Raw genomic sequence first — 20,496 nt, forward strand, 5'->3', positions numbered from 1 at the left:
GCCGCGCTGAGGGGACGGGGACGGCCCTGAGGGAACCGGGCCGGGCTGAGGGGACTGAGCCGGGCTGAGAGCACCGGGACGGGTTGAAGGAGACCTGGAAGGACCGAGGGGACCGAGTAGGGCCGAGGGGGAGGGTGGGGGGGGGCCCTCCGAGGTGTGAGGGGAGCGGGGCGGGCGATGGCGGAGCCGCTGCTGCGGCGGACCTTCTCCCGCCTGAGGGGCCGCGACCGCCCGCGCGGGAAGAAGTCGGACGCCAAGGACAGAGGTACGGACACCCCTCACCCCCGCCGAGGAACGGGCCCCCCGTTACCCCAGGGTCCCGTCTGCACCCCTCCGAGGAAGGGACACCCCCACTCTCAAGGAAGGTACCCCCCCACCCGAGGAAGAGACACCCCCCCCCCCCGCCCCCCGGAAGGGACCCCCCATCACCCTGGGGTCCCTCCTGCCCGCCCCCCCCCTCAAAGAAGGGACCCCCCATCACCCTGGGGTCCCTCCTGCCTTCCCCCTCCCAAGGAAGGGACCCCCCCCCCCCAGGAAGGGATCCCCCCCTCAAGGAAGGGACCCCTCCCATCACCCTGCCAAAGAAGAGACCTCTCCCATCATCCTGGGGTCATTCCTGCACCCCTCAAGAAGGAAGAGTCCTGTACCCCAAAAAAGGGATCCCCCATTACTTTGGGGTGTCTCCTGCCCCCCCAGGTAGGGACCCCCGCAAGGAAGGGACCCCCATCATCCCATGGTGCCTCCTGCCCCCCAAGGAAGGGGCCCCTCATCATCCAGCTCCCTCTGTGCCCTCCAGGAATCGGGGTGTCCCCAGCCCTGGGATCCCTCCAGCCCCCACCCCACATCTCTGGGGGTGCCCCACACTAAACCACAGCTGTGGCATCACCGGGGGGGGGATCCTGGGGATTTGTGGGGTGCCACGGGGGGAGCACCTTGCTGTGGGTGCAGGGGGATTGGGGGTGCACAAGGCAGGGGAGATTGGGGTGCCCAAGTTGGAGGGATGCAGACAACCTGAGCGGGGGGGGGGACACATGAATTGGAGGTGGGGGTGCAGAGATTTGGGGTGCACTATTGGGGGGACCCCCCTGTGTGTGTGAGCCTGAGGAGGGGGGCAGGGCATGGAGCCAAGGGGCACGGGCAGAGCCACCCCCGTCCCTGTTGGGGTGCAGCCCTGTTCTTATTGGGGTGCAGAGGGGTTCGGCTGTGCCCCCCCATGCCCTGCCGGGGCTCCCCGTGCCCACGCCGGGACGGTGGGAGCGCGGCCACGGGTCCGTCCGGCTGTAAACAACCGGAAATCCCGCTTGGCAAGGGGCTGCGCACACCCGCCTGCGCTCACCGGGAAACGGGGGGTCCCGTCCGGCACGGCCACGGATTTGGGGTGACAGCAGTGGGTGACCTGGCTCAGAGTGGTGGGGGAAGATGAGAGAGAGGGGTCACCATGTCCCAGTGGGCTCCCCAGTGGTGTTTTGGGGACCCTCACCCCGACTATTTTCCTTCCACAGAGCATCCCCCGCCAAGCCCCGATTCTCCGGTGGCCCCCGAGGTGGCATCGGTGGAGCCGGTACCGGCGGCATCCCGCAAGCAGAATTGGGCCCGTTTTTCCTGCGGCGGCCGCGCGCTGCCTCCCAAATCCTCCCCGGATCCCCCGTTAGACACCGGCGAGTCGGACCCCGTCACCATCGAGCAGCTTGGTGAGGAAGACGTGGAACCGGCGGAGGAAGCCGAAACGGTGACCAGCTCCGGGGAGCTGGGTGGTCCCGGTAGGAGCCCTGGACATGGCGCGTACCTGCAGAGTCTGGAGCGGAGCAGCCGGCACTGGGTGCTCTCGTCGGTGAAGGGATCGGGGCTGGAAGAACCCGGCGGCGGAGCCGAAGCGGATACCGGCGCGTCCGGCAGCGAGGGTGAAATTTGGTACAACCCCATCCCCGAAGATGAGGACCCTCAGCTTGGGAGCTCCTGGAAAACGTGGAGCAGAGGGAACCGCGACGCTGAGAGGGGCCGTGGGGGCGAGTCCCCCCCGAAGATGGGGAGGGAGGATCCCCCCCGGGGCGGTTTGGGAATGGCCGAGAGCTCCAGCCGGGGAGAGGAGCCAGGAGCCAGCAGGACCCAGGCGTGCGGTGAGGGGCGGCACGTGGCTACGGGTCGGGGAGCGGGGGGACGGTGGTGGCCCCTGGTCCCCCGCAGTCCTTGTCCTCCTGTCCCCCCCATCTCCCCATCTGCAGCACCCTGCGGTCTTTGTCCTTTCTCTGTCCCCCATGAGGTCTCCTGGACCCCAAAGCTGATGGTCCCTGTCCCCAGTGTCCCCCAGACCCCATGTCCCTGTCCCCTAGGATGGCGTCACCCTGATCCCGTGGTCCCTGTCCCTTCCCTGTCCTCAGGCCAGAGGTTCCTGTCCCTTCCCAGACTCCCTGGACAGTGTCCTTTGAACCTCACCGTCCCTGTCCCCAAGGATGTCCCCAAGACCCCACAGTCCCTGTCCCCACTCCAGGACATTGCCCCAGGCCCCCACAGTCCCCATCCCTTCCCCATCCCCCAGGACACTGTCCCCAAGACCCCACAGCCCCCGTCCTCAGCCGCCAAGACATTGTCCCCACCCCAGGACGTTGTCCCCTGCCCCCCCCAGTCCCTGTCCCCACTTTACCGCCAGGAGAGTGTCCCCAAAACCCCACAGCCCCTGTTCCCACCCCAGGGGAGTGTCCTCAGACCCCCACAATCCCTGTCCCCACCCCAGGACATTGTCCCCATCCCACAGGACCCTCCCTCCACCCCACAGCACTTTCCACAGAGCAACCCCACCCCTCCCAGCCTTCCCAGTGCCCCCCCAGAACCCCACTGACCCCTTTCACCCCCCCCCCCCCACTACAGGGAAGATGCCAATCCCATGCGTGAGCTCAGGGACGGGCCTGACCCCTCCCTCACCCCCCGCCAGCCCCAAAAAGGGCCGTTCGCTCAACAAAGTGAAATCCCCCGGTACCGTCCGTCGCCTCTCCATGAAGATGAAGAAGCTGCCGGAGCTACGGAGGAAGCTGAGCCTTCGCAGCCCCCGTCCCCGGGGCCAAGACGGCGGCACCTCGCCCTCCGAAACCCGCAAGGAATCCAGCAACGTCATCAGCCGCTACCACCTAGACAGCAGCGTGGCTTCACAACCGGGGCTACCGCGAGCCAAAGCGGCCGGCAAAGGCGGCTACTTAAGCGACGGTGACTCCCCGGAGCTACCAGCTAAAACCGGGGCACGTACCGAAGCGGAGGATGGGGAAAACGGGCTGGATGTGGGCGCTTTCCGCCCCTACAGCTGCGGGGAGACGCCGCCGCGGTGCGGGCAGCACATTTCGGGGTTGGTGAGCGTCCACCTCCATGGCGTGAGGGACCTGAAGCCGCCGCGGGCTGAAGCCCGGGAGGTTTTTTGCGTCCTGCAGGTAGACGCGGCCAACCGGGCTCGCACGGCATTGCTGCCCTGCAAGACGGCATTCCTCGGCCTCAACCACACCTTCAACCTCGAGCTGGAGGGTGCCCGGCACCTCAAGGTGATCGTTTTCTCCTGGGATCCCACCTCCTGTCGCAACCGTCTCTGCTGCCACGGCACCGTGGTCCTGCCGCACATTTTCAGAGGTACGGTGGGGGTCGGTTTGGGGTTTTGGGGCGACTCCGGTGCCTTGTTGACGGCACCGTTTGGCTCCGTAGGTTGCCGGGCCCAGCAGCTGGCGGTGCGGCTCCAACCTCGCGGTGTTCTCTACTCCAAATTCACCTTGGTGGAGCAGTGGGACAGTCCCGGGGAGCGGGAACCCCGTGTTTTTGGCGTAGAGCTGGGCCAACTGGTGGAGAGGGAGAAGACGGTCACCAAAGTGCCGCTGCTCATCCAGAAATGCGTTGCCGAAATCGAGAAACGAGGCTTGAAGGTGAGTGGGGCACTTGTGGTGACGGTTACAGGCTGCGGGGGTGGTAAATAAACACCCCCAAATGGCGGTGACGGGTGTTCCTGTTGGCAGGTGGTGGGGTTGTACCGGCTCTGCGGTTCGGCCGCCGTCAAGAAGGAGCTTCGTGACGCTTTCGAGAGGGACAGCGCGGCCGTGACGCTCTCGGAGCAGCTTTACCCCGACATTAACGTCATCACGGGTGGGTGCTCGCCCCCGGGGGGTGCCCCGAATGTCCCTGTGGGACCACGGCGATGGTCCCTCCACCCTCCTCGATGTGTCGCCTCATCCGCAGGGATCCTGAAGGATTTTCTGCGGGAGCTGCCCACGCCGCTCATCACCCCCACGCTCTACCACGTGGTGCTGGAGGCCATGGCCAAGCGACCCCCCCGCGGCCCCCCAGGAGAGCGGGACGCGGTCACCCTGCTCGACTGCCTGCCCAGCGTGGAGAAGGTGGGTGCTCAGCGCTGAAAAAGGGGTGTCCAGTGCCAAAAAGGGTGCCCAGTGCCAAAAAAGGGGTGTCTGGTGCCAAAAAGGATGTCCAGTGCCAGAAAAGGGGGTGTCCGGTGCCAAAAAAGGGTGTGCAGTGCCAAAAAAGGAGAGTGCCCAGTGCCAGAAAAGGGTGCCCAGTGCCAAAAAAGGTGGGTGTCCAGTGCCAAAAAAGGGGTGTCCAGTGCCAAAAAAGGGGGTGCCCAGCACCAAAAAGGTGGGTGTCCAGTGCCAAAAAAGGAGTGTCCAGTTCCAAAAAAGGAGGCTGTCTGGTGCCAAAAAAGGTGGGTGTCTGGTGCCAAAAGTGGGGTGCCCAGTGCCAAGAAAGGGCTTGCCCAGCCCTGGTGAGGGATTAAGGGGGGCCCATGGTCTCCCCCCATCCCAACTTGCTGCTGCAAAGTCCTTATTTCTTGACCTGTGGCATGGGGCATGTCCCCATGTCACCTCCCTTCTCAGGACCCCCCAGGCATTTTCTGTGGGGGGTCTTTATGTCCCCTCACTATCTAAGGCTTTAGTTACACCCCCACATTCACTGGGTGACTCGGTCCTGGCCCGTCCTCAGCCAAATCCCCCAGGGCGAGTCCCCTCGGCTCGGTTTTGGGGTGGGGGGTGTGGGACAAGAGGGTGACATCAGAGACCGTCCCCACTGAGGCCGCTTTGTCCCCGCAGGCCACCTTGACGCGGCTCCTGGACCACCTCAGCCTGGTGGCCTCTTTCCACGACTTCAACCGCATGAACTCGCAGAACATCGCCGTCTGCTTCGGGCCCGTCCTGCTCACCCAAAACCAGGAGCCCCGACGTTCCGCCGCCGCCACCCGCAGCTACGCCCACAGCGAGGACATCGCCAGCGCCGTTGACTTCAAGAGGCACATCGAGGTGCTGCATTACCTGCTGCAGGCCTGGCCGGGTGAGCAGAGAAGGGGGGGACACACACACCTGCACCCCCCTATTTTGTGGGGAGGCTCTGCGCAGGGCCACTGCCTGGGCTGCTATCAGTGGCAGCTGATCTGGGGGGGTCTGGGACCACCCGCCATGGGCCACTGTCCCCAGTGGCTGTTCCAGTGGTCTGTGACCCCCATGTAGCTGCTTTTGGGGGCCCCCCCCACCCCTGGAACTGGTCTGTGACCCCCCCCCCTCATGTGCCACCATCCCCAGCAGCTGCTCCAGGGGTCTGTGACCCCCAAATTACTGCTTTTGGGGACCCCCCCAGCTCTGGAAGTGGTCTGTGACCCCCCCTCATGTGCCACTGTCCCCAGCAGCTGCTCCAGGGGTCTGTGACCCCCATGTGGCTGCTCTTGGGGACCCCCCCCAGCCCTGGAAAGGGTCTGTGACCCCTCTACACGTGCCACTGTCACCAGCAGCTGCTCCAGGGGTCTGTGACCCCAAAATGGCTGCTTTTGGGGACCCCCCCCAGCCCTGGAAGTGGTCTGTGACCCCCCTCATGTGCCACCATCCCCAGCAGCTGCTCCAGGGCTCTGTGACCCCCACATTGCTGCTCTGCCCCCGCCTCATTCCCAGTGGCTGGACCATAGTCCCTCCATCTGCACCAAAAGTCTGGGTGCCCCCCATTTTTCCAGCAGCCAGTCCATGCCCCCCCCATCCAACAGCTCTCCTGGGGGTCCCCCCATTTGTTGCTGGTCTGCTCCCCCCCAGCTATTTCCAGCAGTTGCCCCCCCGCCCCATTCCCAGCAGCTGATCTGGGGTCTCCCCCCTCCCAGCAAAAACTCTGCTCCCCCCCCATTTTCCCAACCCCCCAACACCACCAAACCTCCCAGTGACACCCCCTCCACCTTTATATCTCTCCGCAGCCCCCCGCTCGACCCCAGCCCCCCAACTTGGGGAGGGGGCTCAGCCCGCTTCCCCGCGGCAACCACGGGGACCAGCGCTGCGCCTGGACCTGCTGGAGAGCGCGGTGGTGGCCCGGCCGCGGCCCCGAGGCCCCGAGAGTCCCCCCAGCAACCGCTACGCCGGCGACTGGAGCGTCTGCGACCACCAGTTCCTACTGGTGCCCGGCACGGCCGGCGACGCCGACTACGACGAGGTGGCAGCGGGTGACGGCGAGGCCGCGGTGCCGGCACGGCGCTCCCCGCGCCGCCGGACCCTCTTCGTGGCCGATTTTGCGCTGGGCGAGGAGCCCGAGGGGCCCTTCGGCCCCCGCCTCAACCTCAAGGACTTCGACGCGCTCATCCTCGACCTGGAGCGGGAGCTCGCCAAGCAGATCAACGTCTGCCTGTGAGAGCGGCGCCGGTGCCGATACCGGTGCCAGTGCCAACAGCGGTGATGATACTGGTGCCAGTGCCAACGCCAGTGACAATGCCAGTGACGATGCTGATACTGGTGCTGATACCGGTGACGGTGTTGATACTGGTGCCAATGCCAACACTGGTGCTGGTGCCAATGCCAGTGCTCGTACCAACACCAGTGACGATACTGGTGATGATGCTGATACCAGTGCCAACGCTGGTGCCAAAACCAATGACAGTGTCAATTCTGGTGCCAACGCCAACACCAGTGCCAACGCCAACACCAGTGCCAACACTGGGCCCAATAACCGGTGACGGTGTCGATTCTGGTGCCGATGCCAACACCAGTGCTAATAGCAGTGACAATGCCAACACCAGTGCCAACGCCGGTGCGGATGCCAGCACCCGTGCCGATGGTGACACCAGTGCTGATACTGGTGCCAATACCGACACCAGTGACAATGCCAACACTGGTGACAATGCCAACGCTGGTGCGATACCGGTGCCAATGATGCCGACGTGGGTGACAATGCCAATACCAGTGATGATGCCAACACCAGTGACGATGCCGATACTGGTGCCAGTGCCAACACTGGTGCTGCTGCTGGTGCCAATACTGGTATCGGCGCCCACACCAGTGATGATGCCGACACCAGTACCAACACCAGTGCCAATGCCATTACCGGTGACGCCGCCAACACCAGTACTGGTACCAACACCAGTGACAATGCTGACACTGCCGATGATGCTGATACTGGTGCCAGTGCCAACACCAGTGACGATGCCAATACCGGTGCCCACACCAGTGACAATGATGATGCCGATACCGGTGCCGATGCCGCCGCCGGTGCCACCACCGGTGCGAGAGCGACCAAAAAAGCAGCACTTGCCTCTAGTTGCCTTTGATTTGCACAGCGCTGAGCCGGAGGGACCCTGACAGCGAGGGTGATGCCGCCTTCGGTGAGGTGGGGACCCCCCAAAACAGCCCCAGCTCTGGTTTCTGCGCCCCCCTCCCCGTGTTTTTTTGGCGGGGGGGGGCGCAGAGGAGGGACGTGGGGCTCGGTGCCTCTTGCTCGGCTTTTTTTTTTTTTTATTTTGTATGGCCAAATTTTGCCCTCAAGTGCCTGTTTGCCCCCTTCCCCCTTCCCTGTTGGCCCCCCCCAGGTCTGCTCCCCGCCCCCCTCAAAAAAACCAGTATTAGGAAATATTGACAAGGGTCCATGACCTCCATCGCTCAGGCTGGTGGGGGGCTGCCCCTCCCCTGCTCCCCCAAACCCCCTTCCCCACTGCGTGTACACCCCAAGGAAGGTGATGGGGCTCCCTCTTGCTACTTGGGTGGCAGTGGGCGCCCCCCACCCCACTGGGGCCCCCCCATTTTCTAGCCCCCCGCCCCCCTCAAAGGTGGGGGCTGCCGGTACGGGAGCGCTGAGCTTTTTTTTTTTATTTATTACTCAAGCTTCGTGTGCGTGTGTACACCGGGATGGACGCCAACGCCATCACCGCAGCCTGCAACACAAAAACCCCTCTTTTTACCCCCAAAATAAACCCACTGCCAGTGTTACAGCGGAGGAGGGAGGGCTCCCCAAAATACCCCCCCTCCCTCCCCAAAACCAGCCTCGCTCAGTATTAGCCTTAAAGGAACCAGCTGAATGTGAAACCACCGGCCTGGCCAGGCTGAGCCACCAGTGTTAACGCGCCCGGGCAGGGGGTGCCGGCAGGCCGGGGGGGTGACAAGGCTGTCCCCTGTCCCTCCTAAGGTGACCTGACCCCCCTCTGGGGTGACCTGACGCCCCCCTCTTTGCCCTGCCACTGCCTTGTCACCGTCACCAGCAATAAATGACACAAGCTGCACTCGCCGCCCAGCTTTGTGCGTGTGTTGGCGTGACACCGTCTCGATGAGGGGAGGTGACAGTCCCCAAAGTGTCACTTAGGGGTGGTGGCACCCAACTTGATGGCACAGGACAGCGGGTGTGGGCACAGGGTGCTGCTTTATTGCTGGGGGGGGGATGGGACACAGGGGTGTGGCTGTCCCCTGGGTTAGGCATGCAGCACCAGTGTCACCCAAACCCACCTGCTTCGTCCCTGCCCCGTCGGGGGGACAGCCAGGACGTTTTGGGGACACTGTCCCTAGACAGAGATGGAGCCGTCGCGGAAGTCGGTCCTGCCAATGAGGGCGTTGAGGAGGACAGGGTGGCCTTGGCGGCACGCATCCTGCGCGGCGCGGAGCACGGCCTCCAGCCGCTCACGGTCCGGGCGACCCACCACGAAGCCTTTGCCACCCAGAGCTTCGGCCACCAAGTGGTAGTCTGGAGGGAGGGGACAGGGGGGGTGGCCCTGTCACCTCCATGGGAATGGCTTGATATGGGGGTGACATGGTGCCACCAGGCATGGCCTGAGCCAGGGTGATGCGTGACATGGTGCCACCAAACATGGCCTGATCTGGGGTGACAGGTGACACGGTGCCACCAGACGTGGCCTGATCTGGGGTGACCTGATGCCACCAGACGTGGCCTGAGCCAGGGTGACACGGTGCCACCAGACGTGGCCTGATCTGGGGTGGTGGGTGACCTGGTGCCACCAGACATGGCCTGATCTAGGATGACAGGTGACATGGTGGCACCAGACATGGCCTGATCCAGGATGACACGGTGCTACCAGACTGGGCCTGATCTGGGTGACCTGGTGCCACCAGACATGGCCTAATCAGGGGTGACCTGGCGCCACCAGACGTGGCCTGATCAGGGGTGACCTGTTGCCACTAGATGTGGCCTGAGCCAGGGTGACCTTGTGCCACCAGATGTGGCCTGATCCTCCCAGGGGTGACACAGCCCCTGCAGGCACAATCCAATCGTCCCTGGAGGTGACCTGACCATGTGATTGTCCCCAAAGCTATGTGATGCCACCAGCCCTGGCCTGGTCCTTCCCAGAGTGACACGGTGACACCCAGCCCAGCTCAATCCACCCCAGGGTGACACAGTGCCACCAGGTACGGCCTGATTGTCCCCAAGGTGCCATGATGCCACCAGGCATGGCCTGATCATCCCCACGGTGACGTGGTGCCACCAGGCATGGCTCAATCCACCCTCGGATGACATGGGGTCACCCGAGTGTCCCCAAATCTGGGGACAATACGGGGGGGACGGTGCTCACCCAAGTACTCAAGGCCACATGCCACGTTGCTGCCCAGCAAAGCCACTTGCTCCCGGGAGATCTGGCTCCAGCACGCATCGTTGCCCACCAGCGCGATGACAGGCGTCTGTAGGTGACAAAGCATGGGGCCACCATGCCCCGGTGACACCCCAGGACAGGGACAAAACCCCATTTTTTCCCCCCACCTGCCACCTCACCCCGGTTTTGCTACCATCTGACCTTGTGCCGCACGAAGGTATCGAACTCCATCAAGCTGTAGCCCAGCGAACCGTCACCGTAGAGGACCCAAACCTGGCACCGGGGAGGGGACAAACACCGTGAGGCCACCATGGGTGGCTCAGTGGCCACCGTCCCTGCAGGCCACCGCATCCCTGTACCTCCGCGTCGGGACGGCAGAGCTTGGCGCCGAGCGCGAACCCTCCGCCGACTCCCAGTGTGCCAAAAGCTCCTACGGAGACAACAGTCGGCGGCGTCACCCAGTTGTGTCCCCTCTACGGTGACAGCGTGGCCGGGGTGGGGAGGGGGCGGGGGGGTCCTTACCGGGGTCCAGCCAGGAGAGGGGACGTCGGGGACGGACGATGTAGGCAGCGGTGCCCACAAAGTCCCCCCCATCGGCTACCAGGAGGCTTTCGGGGGGCAACAGCGAGTCCAGGCGGTGCAGCAGGTCCAGGGGGTTCAGGTGTTGTGGGGTGGGGGTCGCTGCTTTCTCCCTGTTGGGGGGAGACACCCCCCCCCCACCACCCCGGGGTAAGGAAAAGGTGGGTGGGATCCCCCAAAGAATGGGGGGTGGGGCCCCCAGTTGGAAATGGGTTGAGGTGCCCCAAGGACTGGGAATGGGGGACCCCCCCCAGTTGGAAATGGGTTGGGGTCCCCCAAAACTGGGAGTGGGGAGCCCCCCCAAACTGGAAAGGGGCCAGGATCCCCCCCAAACAGGCCAAGATTCACACCCCTCCCTGTCCCCAACCCTGTCCCCATCCCTGTGCTTGTCCCTGTCCCCATCCCCATGTCTGTCCCTGTCCCCGTGTCTGTCCCCACACCTGTGCCTGTTCCTGTGCTTCTCCCTGTCCCTGTGTCTGTCCCCAACCTTGTCCCCATCCCCACCTGTCCCTGTGCTTGTCCCCATCCCCATGCCTGTCCCTATCCCTGTCCCCAACCCTGTCCTTGTCCCTGTTCCTGTGTCCATCCCTGTCGCCAACCCTGTCCCCATCCTCACCCCCATGCCTGTGCCCTCCCCTGCCCCTGTGTGTGTCCCTGTGTCTGTCCCCATCCCTGTGCTTGTCCCCATCCCTGTCCTTGTCCCCGTTCCTGTGTCCCTGTCCCTATGTCTGTCCATGCTTGTCCCTGTGTCCATCCCTGTCCCTGTGTCTGTCCCCATCCTCACCCCCACGCCTGTGCCCTCACCTGTCCCCATCCCTGTCCCTGTCCCCACGCCTGTGCCTGTTCCCATCCTGGTGCCAACCACTGTCCCCACGCCTGTCCCTGTCCCCGTGTCTGTCCCCAACCCCGTCCTTGTCTCCATCCCTGTCCCTGTGCCTGTCCCCATCACTGTCCTTGTTCCCATTCCTGTGTCCATCCCTGTCCCTGTGTCTGTCCCCATCCTCACCCCCACGCCAGTGCCCTCCCCTGTCCCCATCGCTGTCCCTGTCCCCTCACCGGTTAAGCTGCTCCTTTTTCCGCTCGGCCTCGCGCAGCCCCTCGGCCCAGTCGCGGGGGCAGGCGTAGCCCCGCAGGCTCCGCGCCAACCGCACCACGAAGGAGGCGGCGTCGCCTGCCGAGAACGCCCAACTCGTCACACCCCACACCCCCATTTCAGGCCGGGGGTGGGGAAACCAGGGCAGGAATTTGGGGGAGGGAAGCGGGGAGGGGGGGGTCTCACCTTGCACGGCGAGCCGGGGTTTCCAGAAGACATCGGAATTACGGAGAAGCTGCACCCGGTCCCGGTTAACGGCCACGACGGCGGCGCGACGCCCGAAAAGGCGCCCGTAGGAGAGACGAAAATCGCAGACAGCACCTTGGGGACAGGCGTGGGGTGTCACAATGGGGACGGGGACACTGTGGGTGTTCCCGTGTCCCCCCACTCCCCCACCCCGGTACCTGCCAGCAGCACCAGGTCGGCATCGCGGAGGGCGTCGCGGCGGTTTTGGCGCAGGAGGAGGGGGCTGTCGGGGGGGAGAAGCCCCCGCGCCGCCCCCCCCAGGTAGCAGGGGATGCCCAGGGCCTCCAGCGCCGCGCTGCGGGTAGGCAGGCGTCAGGGTGCACCAAAAATGGCTCGGTGGGGCTCCAAAATGGCTCAGTTTGGCCCCAAAACCAGCTCAGTCAGGGCTCCAAACTGGCTCAGTTTGGCCCTAAAACCAGCTCGAGCAGGGCCCCAAAACCAGCTCAGTTTGGCCCCAAAACCAGCTCGAGCAGGGTCCCAAATTGGCTCAATTTGGCCCCAAAACCAGCTCAGTCAGGGCTCCAAACTGGCTCAGTTTGACCCCAAAACCAGCTCGAACAGGGTCCCAAAACTGGCTCAGTTTGGCCCTAAAACCAGCTGGAGCAGGGTCCCAAACTGGCTCAATCTGGCCCCAAAACCAGCTCAGTCAGGGCTCCAAACTGGCTCAGTTTGGCCCCAAAACCAGCTCGAGTAGGGCCCCAAAACCAGCTGGAGCAGGGTCCCAAACTGGCTCAATCTGGCCCCAAAACCAGCTCAGTCAGGGTCCCAAACTGGCTCAGTTTTGCCCCAAAACCAGCTTGAGCAGGGTCCCAAACTGGCTTGGTTTGGCCCCAAAACCAGCTCGGGCAGGGTCCCAAAACTGGCTGTTGGAGACCCAAACTGGCTTGGTTTGGCCCCAATATCGGCTCAGCCAGGGCCCCAAATCTGGCTTGGTTTGGCCCTAAAACTTGACTCAGCTGAACCCAAAAACTCACTCAGTCAGGCCCAAATCTGGCTCATCTGTCCCCAAACCGGCTGATCCATCCCCACACCAGCTCATCTGACCCCAGATTGGCTGATCTGTCCCCAAACCCAGCTCAGCTGTCCCCAGACTGGTTCATCCATTCCCAAACTGGCTCAGATGTCCCCAAATCAGTTCACCTCTCCCCAAACCATCTCATCAGACCCCAAATTGGCTGATGTGTCCCCAAACCAGTTCAGCTGTCCCCAAACTGGTTCAGCTGTCCCCACACCAGCTCAACTGTCCCCACACCAGCTCAGCAGCCCCCAAATTGGCTCCGCCATCCCCAAACCGGTTCATATGTCCCCAGACCAGTTCAGCTGTCCCCAGACCAGTTCAGCTGTCCCCAAACCAGTTCAGCCGTCCCCGAAGCGTCTTACCGCAGCTCCTCGGCCGGCGTGGGTGGCAGCATGGCCTGGCTGCCCACCAGCACCAGTGGCTTCACAGCCCGGCTCACCAGCTCCACGCACTGCTGCACCTGTGACCCAAAACCACCTCGATTGGCCCCAAAACCCACTCGATCAGGTGCCAAAACCCAGCTCAGTCAGTCCCAAAACCAGCCCTATTTGGGCACCAAAACCCAGCTTGGTAAGCACCAAAACCAGCTCGGTTGAGCACCAAACTTGGCAGGGTTGGCCCCAAAACCCAACACTGTTGAACCCCAAAACTGGCTTAGCTGAGCCCCAAAACCAGCTCAGTTGGGCCTCAAAACTGGCTTAGCTGGGCCCCAAAACCCAGCTTCCCTGAGCCCCAAAAACCAGCCCAGTTGGGCCCCAAAATTGGCTGTCAGCCCCAAAAACTGGCTCAGCTGAGCCCCAGAACAAGCTTATCTGGGCCACAAATCCAGCCCAGCTGAGCCCCAAAACCAGCTCAGCTGAGCTTCCAAACTGGCTCAGTCAATCCCCCAAAATCAGCTCTGCTGAGCCCCAAAACTGCCTCAGTCATCCCCAAAACCTGGCTCAGCTGAGTGCCAAAACCAGCTTAGGCCCCAAAACCAGCTCAGCAGCACCCCGAAACTGGCTTAGCTGATCCCCAAAAAATGGCTCAACTGAGTCCTAAAATCAGCCCAGCTTAGCCCCAAAACCAGCTGATTTAACCCCAAACCCCACCTCTGCCACACCCCAAACCTGCCTCAACCACCCCTATTTGCCACCCCAAAACCCACCTCAGCCAACCCCCCCCCCCCATCCACAGACACCCCAAAACCCCCAAACCATGCACGGGGAAGGGGGGGGGGGGTGTCCCCCCAAAACCCACCTCATCCTCGGTGGCCAGCGGCACCTTCACGGGCAACGGGGACACGTCCCGGGGCTCCCACGCACCCGCGAAAAGGTTACGGATGTAGTTTTGGAGGTACCTACCGGGGTGGGGGGGATGGATATTGGAGTGCTGGGACACCTTGGGGTGCTGGCAGCACCCTGGGGTGCTTTGGGGGGGGGGGCACTCACCACTGCACCGCCTTTCCCCGCAGCCCCCGGCTGCTCTTGGTGCCACCGATCTCCTTTTCCACCACGTGGAAGGGGTACAGCACGTCGATGGGGAGCTCCACAAAAACGGGTCCTACAGAATCGGGGTGCAGGGCAAGGCGGGGACCCCTCAACATCACCCCAAAACCGCTTTGGGTGGGGCTAAACCCCCCCCCCCCCCCAAATTCAAACAGCAACACCCCAAAGCACCGCTGCAAACCGCCCCGGGTGACGCGCAGTGGGGAAAAAACACCCACCACCACCCAACCACCCTACCTGCTACCCCGGGGGGTGTTTTTAGGGTGTCAACCCCCCCCCCAGTTTTTTACCGGGGGTCCCCGACTGCGCGGTGGCGATGGCTTTGCGGAGGGTGGGGACGATGTCGCGGACGGCGCGCACCGAGACGCACGATTTGCAGAGGGTCTTGAAGAGCGAGAGCTGGTCGATGTCCTGCAGCGCTCCCCGCCCCTGCCGAGAGAATTAAAATGAGCTTCGAACCCCCAAAAATGAGGGAAAACCCCTCAAAAAATGGGGTGTCCCCACCTTCTGCAGCGAGGCGGCTGCTCCCCCGATGAGCAGCACTGGGGACTCGGCCATCTGGGCGTTCTTGACGGCCGTCACCGTGTTGGTGACGCCGGGACCGGCGGTGACAGCGGCGACACCGATGCGACCTGTGGGGAAATGGGGGGGGGGGGGGGGGAAAGGGGGTCCTTCTGCACCTCGATTTTTGTCTGGGGGTTCAGGGCACGCTTGGTTGATCATCTTGAGGGCACCCAACCAGCTGAATTAGCTTGGGGCGGGGGGGGAGGGAAATGGGGACAAAACCCCCCATGGAAACACCTTGAACACCCACAAAGTCTTTGAACCCTTCTTGACTCAACTGGGACCCCCCAAGCCGGGACACCCCAAAACCCTCCATCCATTGGGGTGGGAGAAGGTGCTGGCCACAGGGTCACCTTCTCCTTGCTGTATCCTCACCAGAGTTGCCAAATTATCTCCTGGGGGGGATAAATGGGGACAAAACCCCCCATGGAAAGACCTTGGACACCCACAAAGTCTTTGAACCCTTCTTCACTCAACTGGGACCTCCCCCAAGCTGGGACACCCCAAAACCTTCCATCCATTGGGGTGGGAGAAGGTGCTGGCCACAGGGTCACCTTCTCCTCATCTGGTCCTTACCGGAGTTGCCAAATTATTTCGGGGGGGGGCAATAAATGGGGAGAAAACCCCCCACAGAAAGACCCTGGACACCCACAAAGTCTTTGAGCTCTTCTTGGCTCAACCGGGACCCCCCCCAAGAGGGGACACCCCAAAACCTTCCACCCATTCGGACAGGAGAAGGTGTTGACCATGGGGTTCACCTTCTCCTTGCCGTATCCTCACCAGAGTTGCCAAATTATTTCTAGGGAGCAATAAATGGGGAGAAAAACCGCCCATGGAAAGTGTTTGAACCCTTCTTCACTCAACTGGGACCCCTCCAAGTGGGGACACCCCAAAACCCTCCACCCATTGTGGCAGGAGAAGGTGCTGAGCATGAGGTCCCCCTCCATATCCGCACCCGAGAGCCTGGAGACGGCATCGGCGGCGAAGACGGCGGTGGCCTCGTGCCGGGTGTCCACCACGCGGATGCCCAACTTCTCGCTGGCCACCAAGACGGGCGAGATGTGGCCACCAGCCAGGGCGAAGAGGAAGCGGACGCCGTGCGCCTTCAGCACCTCCGCCACCAACTCACCGCCGTGCCGGGGGCTCCGAGGGTCCACCTGCGCGGGGAGGAGGCCACCGGGAGGACGCGCACAGTTGTCACCGTCCCTTTGCCGAACCGTTGGCCGAGATCGCTTCAAAAATAGGCATTTTTGGGCAAAAGAGCGGCGGTTTCACCGGTTTCATCCTACCTTGTGGCAGAGCTGGTAGAGGAGCCCCAAGCGATAGGCCACGCCCAGCAACGCCACCGCCACGAGCCCGGCACCGGCGCAGCCGATGCCAACAAGGAGATCCATGGGGATGCCAAAGCACCAGGAGCTGGAAAATGTTGCCAGGATGGAGGGAAAAAAAAAAAAAATCAACAGGAGATTGAGGTTACACAGACCAGGGATGACTTGAACCCAGATTAACTGAACCTGGATTAACTGAACCCGCGTTAATCAAACCCAGATCAACTGAACCTGGATTAATCGAACCCACGTTAACCACACCTGGTTCAACCAAACCCAGTTTAACTGAACCCGGTTTAATTGAGCCTGGTGAACGGAACCCTGTTTACTCAAACCCAGTTTAATCAAATCCAGTTTAATCAAACCCAATTTAAACAAACCTGATGAACTGAACATGGTTTAATTGAGCCTGGTGAATTGAGCCCCATTTAACTGAATCTGGTGAACTGAACCCGGTTTACTCGAACTCAGTTTAAACAAACCTGATGAACTGAACATGGTTTAATTGAACCTGGTGAACTGAACCCAGTTTGATAAAGTCCAGTTTAACTGAACCCAGTGAATTGAACCTGGTTTAATCAAACACAGTTTAACTGAGCCCAGTTTAACTGAGCCCAGTGAATTGAACGCAGTTTAATAGAATCCAATCGATTGAACCTGGTTTCACTGAACCCAGTTTAACTGAACTGGGTGAACTGAAGCTGGTTTACTCGAACCCAGTTTAAATCAGTTTAATCAAACCTGATGAACTGAACATGGTTTAATTGAACCCAGGGATTTGAGCTCAGTTTATTTGAACCCAGTGAACTGAACATGGTTTCACTGAACCTGGTTTACTCAAAGCCAGTTTAATCAAACCTAGTTTAATCAAACCTGATGAACTGAACATAGTTTAATTGAATGTGGTTAACTGAGCCCAGTTTAATCAAGTCTGGCTTAACTGAACCCACTGAACCCAGTTTAACTGAACCTAGTGAACTGAACCTGGTTTAAATGAACCTGGTTTAATCAAATCTGGTTTAACTGAACCAAATTCACACAACCCGGTTTAACCAAACCTGGTAGAGTGAATCTGGTTTAATTTAACCCAATGAATTGAATCCGGTGAATTGAACCTGGTTTAATTGAACCCGGTTTAACTGAGCCCACTACCACTTCTCCGGCTCAACCCTGGCGCCAAACTCAGCTCATTTGCATAATTACCACCTAACGAAGGCGTCGGTGGCGCCCCAGCATCAGTCTGCTACAATTCTTGGCAAGGGCATAAAGACCCGAGGGGAAGAGGCAGATGATACCAAACCCGGCCTAATTTCCCCCAAAATATACACGGTTTTAGCCACCTCCCGCACCCGGAGCGGATTCCGATGCCGGATTTTCTCCTTAAATCCCAATTTCCCCCTTTTGGGGCTTAAAAACCAGGCAGATGGGTGTTGCAGCTCACCAGCGGCAAACACAAGAGTGAAATGGGGCAAAACTGAGCGAAATAATCCCATTTTGGCGGCAGTTTGGGGGTTTGGTGGGTGTTGCCCCCCTCCCACCCGGGATGGTGGTACCTGCTGGGTGACAGCGAGGTGACGACAGGTCCCTGTGACAAAGGGGACAAGCTCAATCTTGGTTTTCTACCCCATTTTGGCTCCTTGTCCCCGGGGCCACCTTGTCCTTGCTGCCCCCCCCCCCCCCCCCCAACATGGCCACGCTGTCCCACACACCCCCCCCCCCCCCGTGGCCACCCATGTCCTTATTGTCACCGCGGCCACCCCTGTCCCTAGTGTCACCCCACGGGTGCCTGTGACACCCCAGGGACGCCCCCAAACCCCTTCCTCGCCCCAGACCCCCCCATTCCTGTGTCCCCCACAGACCTCATGCCCCCCCCCTCAAATTTATGACCCCCCCAGGGCCCGGGGACACCCCGCCCACGGGGACTCCGTGTCCCACGTCCCCTCACGGGTGTCACCGGTTCCACGCCCCCCCCAGACCCCCCCTATTCCCCCGACCCCCCCCCGCTGTCCCCGCAGTCACCTGCCCTTCCCGGAAGCACCGCGGCCCCGCCCACACCTGTCGGACACGCCCCCTTTCCCAAGCCACGCCCACAGCCCCACCTGTGGCCACGCCCCCTCGGACCGTCCGGATTTGGCGGCGGGGGGGGGGGGGGGAATCCCGCAGCCCCCGAGCGTCCCCCCGCGCCGCCGCCTGAGTCACGTGACGCGCCCTTCCGGCACCCCCCCTCCTGTTTCCCGCGGGCGCTCTGACGTCACGCGTCCGCGCACCGCCCACCCCCCTCCTCCGCGCGCTGATTGGTGGCTGGCTGGGAGGGGCGGGGCGGAAGCCAAAGGAGGCGTGGCAATGGGGACGGGGGCGTGGCGTAAGGCGGGGCCTGGCAGGGGCGCGCCCCAGGGGAGTTCCCCCATGGGGGAAGGGGGGGGGTTACATGGAGCTCTCACTTGGGGGGGGGGTTACCTGGCGGGGGGTCACTTAGGGGTCCCAATTTGGGGGTTTCACGTGGGGGGGTGATCTGGGGGGGGGCATTTGGGGGGGTCTCCCATGGGGGTCCCACTTCGGGAGTTTCACATGGGGCGTTTCTCTTGGGCGGGGGGGTCTCTCTTGGGGGGGGGGTCTCCCTTGCGGGGTGACTACCTTGGGGGGGTCTCTCCTGGGGGGGTGTCTCAGGGGGGGTCTCTCCTGGGAGCGTCTCCCTTGGGGGGCGTCTCTCCTGGGGGGGTGTCTCACTTGGGGGGGGTGTGTCTCTCTTGGGGGGGTCTCCCATGGGGGTCCCACTTGGAAGGTTCCAGATGGGGGGGGGGGTATCTCCCCCAGGGTGTCCCATGGGGCCTCCCATGGGTCTTCGGGGGGGGGGGGGGGGGCGTCTCCCATGGGGGGTGTGTGTTCCGATGGGGGGGGGTTCCCATGGAGGGGGGTCCCATGGGGGGGGGTCTCGCCCAAGGCTTTACCCGAGCCACGGGTGTTCCCACCCCCCCGCAGAGACACGCGTGAGCAAACAACCCCCCCGGCCCGAACGTCCGGGAAGCTGCCGCAGACCGGACTGGGGTGTCCTGTGTCCGTCGCACACCCCCCCCCCAAAACCCTTCCCGGTCCCGTGTCCCCCCCGCCGGCACCGGGAAGGCGCGGGGGGGGATGGGGGGGGGTCAGAAATTCCGGCCCGGCTCCGTGACAGGAAACTCCGGGGCTCCGTCACGGCCGGGGGAGGCGAAATCCCCGTGGGGAGGGGGGGGGGGGGGCTCAATTCCCCTCCGCGGTGACGTCGCCACCGGGAGGGACCCAGACGCTCCCCCCCCCCCCCCCCCAAGGATGGGGGGGAGCTGGGCAACCCCCTGACGCTTGGATCCACATCCCCCCCCCCACCGCCGCGGTGTCCCCCCGCCCCCGGTGCCGCCGGTTCCTCCCCGGTCTGTCCCCACCCCCGGTGTCCGTCTGTCCCCACCCCGGTCCCTCCCCGGTGCCACCGTGGTCCCCTTCTTTCCTCGCAGTCCCTCCGGCCCCCCCCCCGCCCCAACCCCCGGTGTCAATCTGTCCCTCCCCGGTGCCACCATGGGTCCCACCGGGGGTCCCCCCGCTCCCTCCCCGGCCCCGCCCTGTCACCCGTTGTCCCTCCCCGGTGTCCCCGGCCCCTCCCCAAACCCCGCCCGCTCCCTCCCCGGTCCGTCCCCCGCCCCCCCGCCGGGTGCCCGCCCGGTCCCTCTATAAGGCGGCTCCGCCGTTCAGCCCCCGCCGCGATGCCGCCGCTCGCCGACCCCGAGAGCCCCCCGCTGCCCCCCTGCCCGTGCCGGGGCCGCTCCGGAGCCGCCTCCGCCGCCTCCTCCCGGTTCTCGCCGCCCTCGGAGCCGCCGCTCTCGGGGCCGCCGCCGCCACCGTCGCGCTCCTGGGGGTGCTCCGGGACGGGACCCCGCCGCAGGTGGGCACCGGGGGGGGGGGGGGGCGCTGGGCTCCGTCTGTCTGTCCAGGGGTCCGGTTGTCCTGGTGTCTGTCTGTCCGGCTGTCCCTCTGTCTGGCTGTCCAGGGAGCCGGTTGTCCTGGTGTCTGTCCCTCTGTCTGGCTGTCCAAGCGTCCAGCTGTCCGGCTGGCTGGCTGTCCAGGGAGCCCATTGTCCATCTGCCTGGTTGTCCTGGTGTCTGTCTGTCCTGGTGGTGTCTGTCTGGCTGGCCAAGTGTCCATCTGTCCAGGTGTCCCTCTGTCTGGTTGTGCAGGTAGCTGCTTGTCCATCTGTCTGGTTGTCCTGGTGTCTGTCCTGGTCCATCTGGCCGGTTGTCCACGCATCCAGTTGTCCAGGTGTCTGTCTGTCCTGGGGTCCATCTGGCTGTTCAAGTGTCCAGGTGTCCCTCTGTCCAGTTGTCCAGGTATCCAGGTGTCTGTCT

General features: G+C 63.0%; 3 protein-coding genes across 5 annotated transcripts; 2 read left to right on the forward strand and 1 right to left on the reverse strand.

Moving 5' to 3' along the window:
- Positions 1-177: 177 nt before the first annotated feature.
- Positions 178-6,636, forward strand: SYDE1 (synapse defective Rho GTPase homolog 1). The gene is made up of 8 exons (XM_074810688.1): positions 178-265; positions 1,503-2,117; positions 2,866-3,609; positions 3,682-3,896; positions 3,987-4,113; positions 4,207-4,364; positions 5,070-5,307; positions 6,209-6,636. The coding sequence occupies exons 1-8, from the start codon at positions 178-180 to the stop codon at positions 6,634-6,636; spliced, it is 2,613 nt and encodes an 870-aa protein (XP_074666789.1).
- Positions 6,508-8,494, forward strand: LOC141917486 (uncharacterized). Its single transcript, XM_074810691.1, has 2 exons — positions 6,508-7,608; positions 8,100-8,494. The coding sequence occupies exon 1, from the start codon at positions 6,681-6,683 to the stop codon at positions 7,578-7,580; it is 900 nt and encodes a 299-aa protein (XP_074666792.1). The 5' UTR covers positions 6,508-6,680; the 3' UTR covers positions 7,581-7,608; positions 8,100-8,494.
- On the reverse strand, positions 8,062-18,344 carry HACL2 (2-hydroxyacyl-CoA lyase 2). Of its 3 annotated transcripts, none has more exons than XR_012621285.1 (17): positions 18,226-18,344; positions 16,088-16,214; positions 15,754-15,955; positions 14,739-14,866; positions 14,525-14,663; positions 14,178-14,289; positions 13,987-14,086; positions 13,110-13,207; positions 11,888-12,024; positions 11,670-11,804; positions 11,447-11,561; positions 10,334-10,503; positions 10,171-10,241; positions 10,013-10,084; positions 9,794-9,899; positions 8,715-8,949; positions 8,062-8,149 (listed from the first exon to the last, which is right to left on the reverse strand). XR_012621285.1 is itself a non-coding variant. In XM_074810690.1 (17 exons), the coding sequence occupies exons 3-17, from the start codon at positions 16,190-16,192 to the stop codon at positions 8,771-8,773; spliced, it is 1,869 nt and encodes a 622-aa protein (XP_074666791.1). In that variant the 5' UTR covers positions 16,193-16,214; positions 17,680-17,711; positions 18,226-18,329; the 3' UTR covers positions 8,613-8,770. The 3 variants fall into 3 exon arrangements, 2 of the variants coding, with proteins under 2 accessions (XP_074666791.1, XP_074666790.1); XM_074810690.1 differs by lacking the exon at positions 8,062-8,149 and adding an exon at positions 17,680-17,711 and having other exon boundaries at positions 8,613-8,949; positions 18,226-18,329; XM_074810689.1 differs by lacking the exon at positions 8,062-8,149 and having other exon boundaries at positions 8,613-8,949.
- Between the last annotated feature and the right edge of the window lie 2,152 nt (positions 18,345-20,496).

Source organism: Strix aluco, chromosome 38, assembly GCF_031877795.1.
Source record: "Strix aluco isolate bStrAlu1 chromosome 38, bStrAlu1.hap1, whole genome shotgun sequence".
Lineage (NCBI taxonomy): Eukaryota > Metazoa > Chordata > Aves > Strigiformes > Strigidae > Strix > Strix aluco.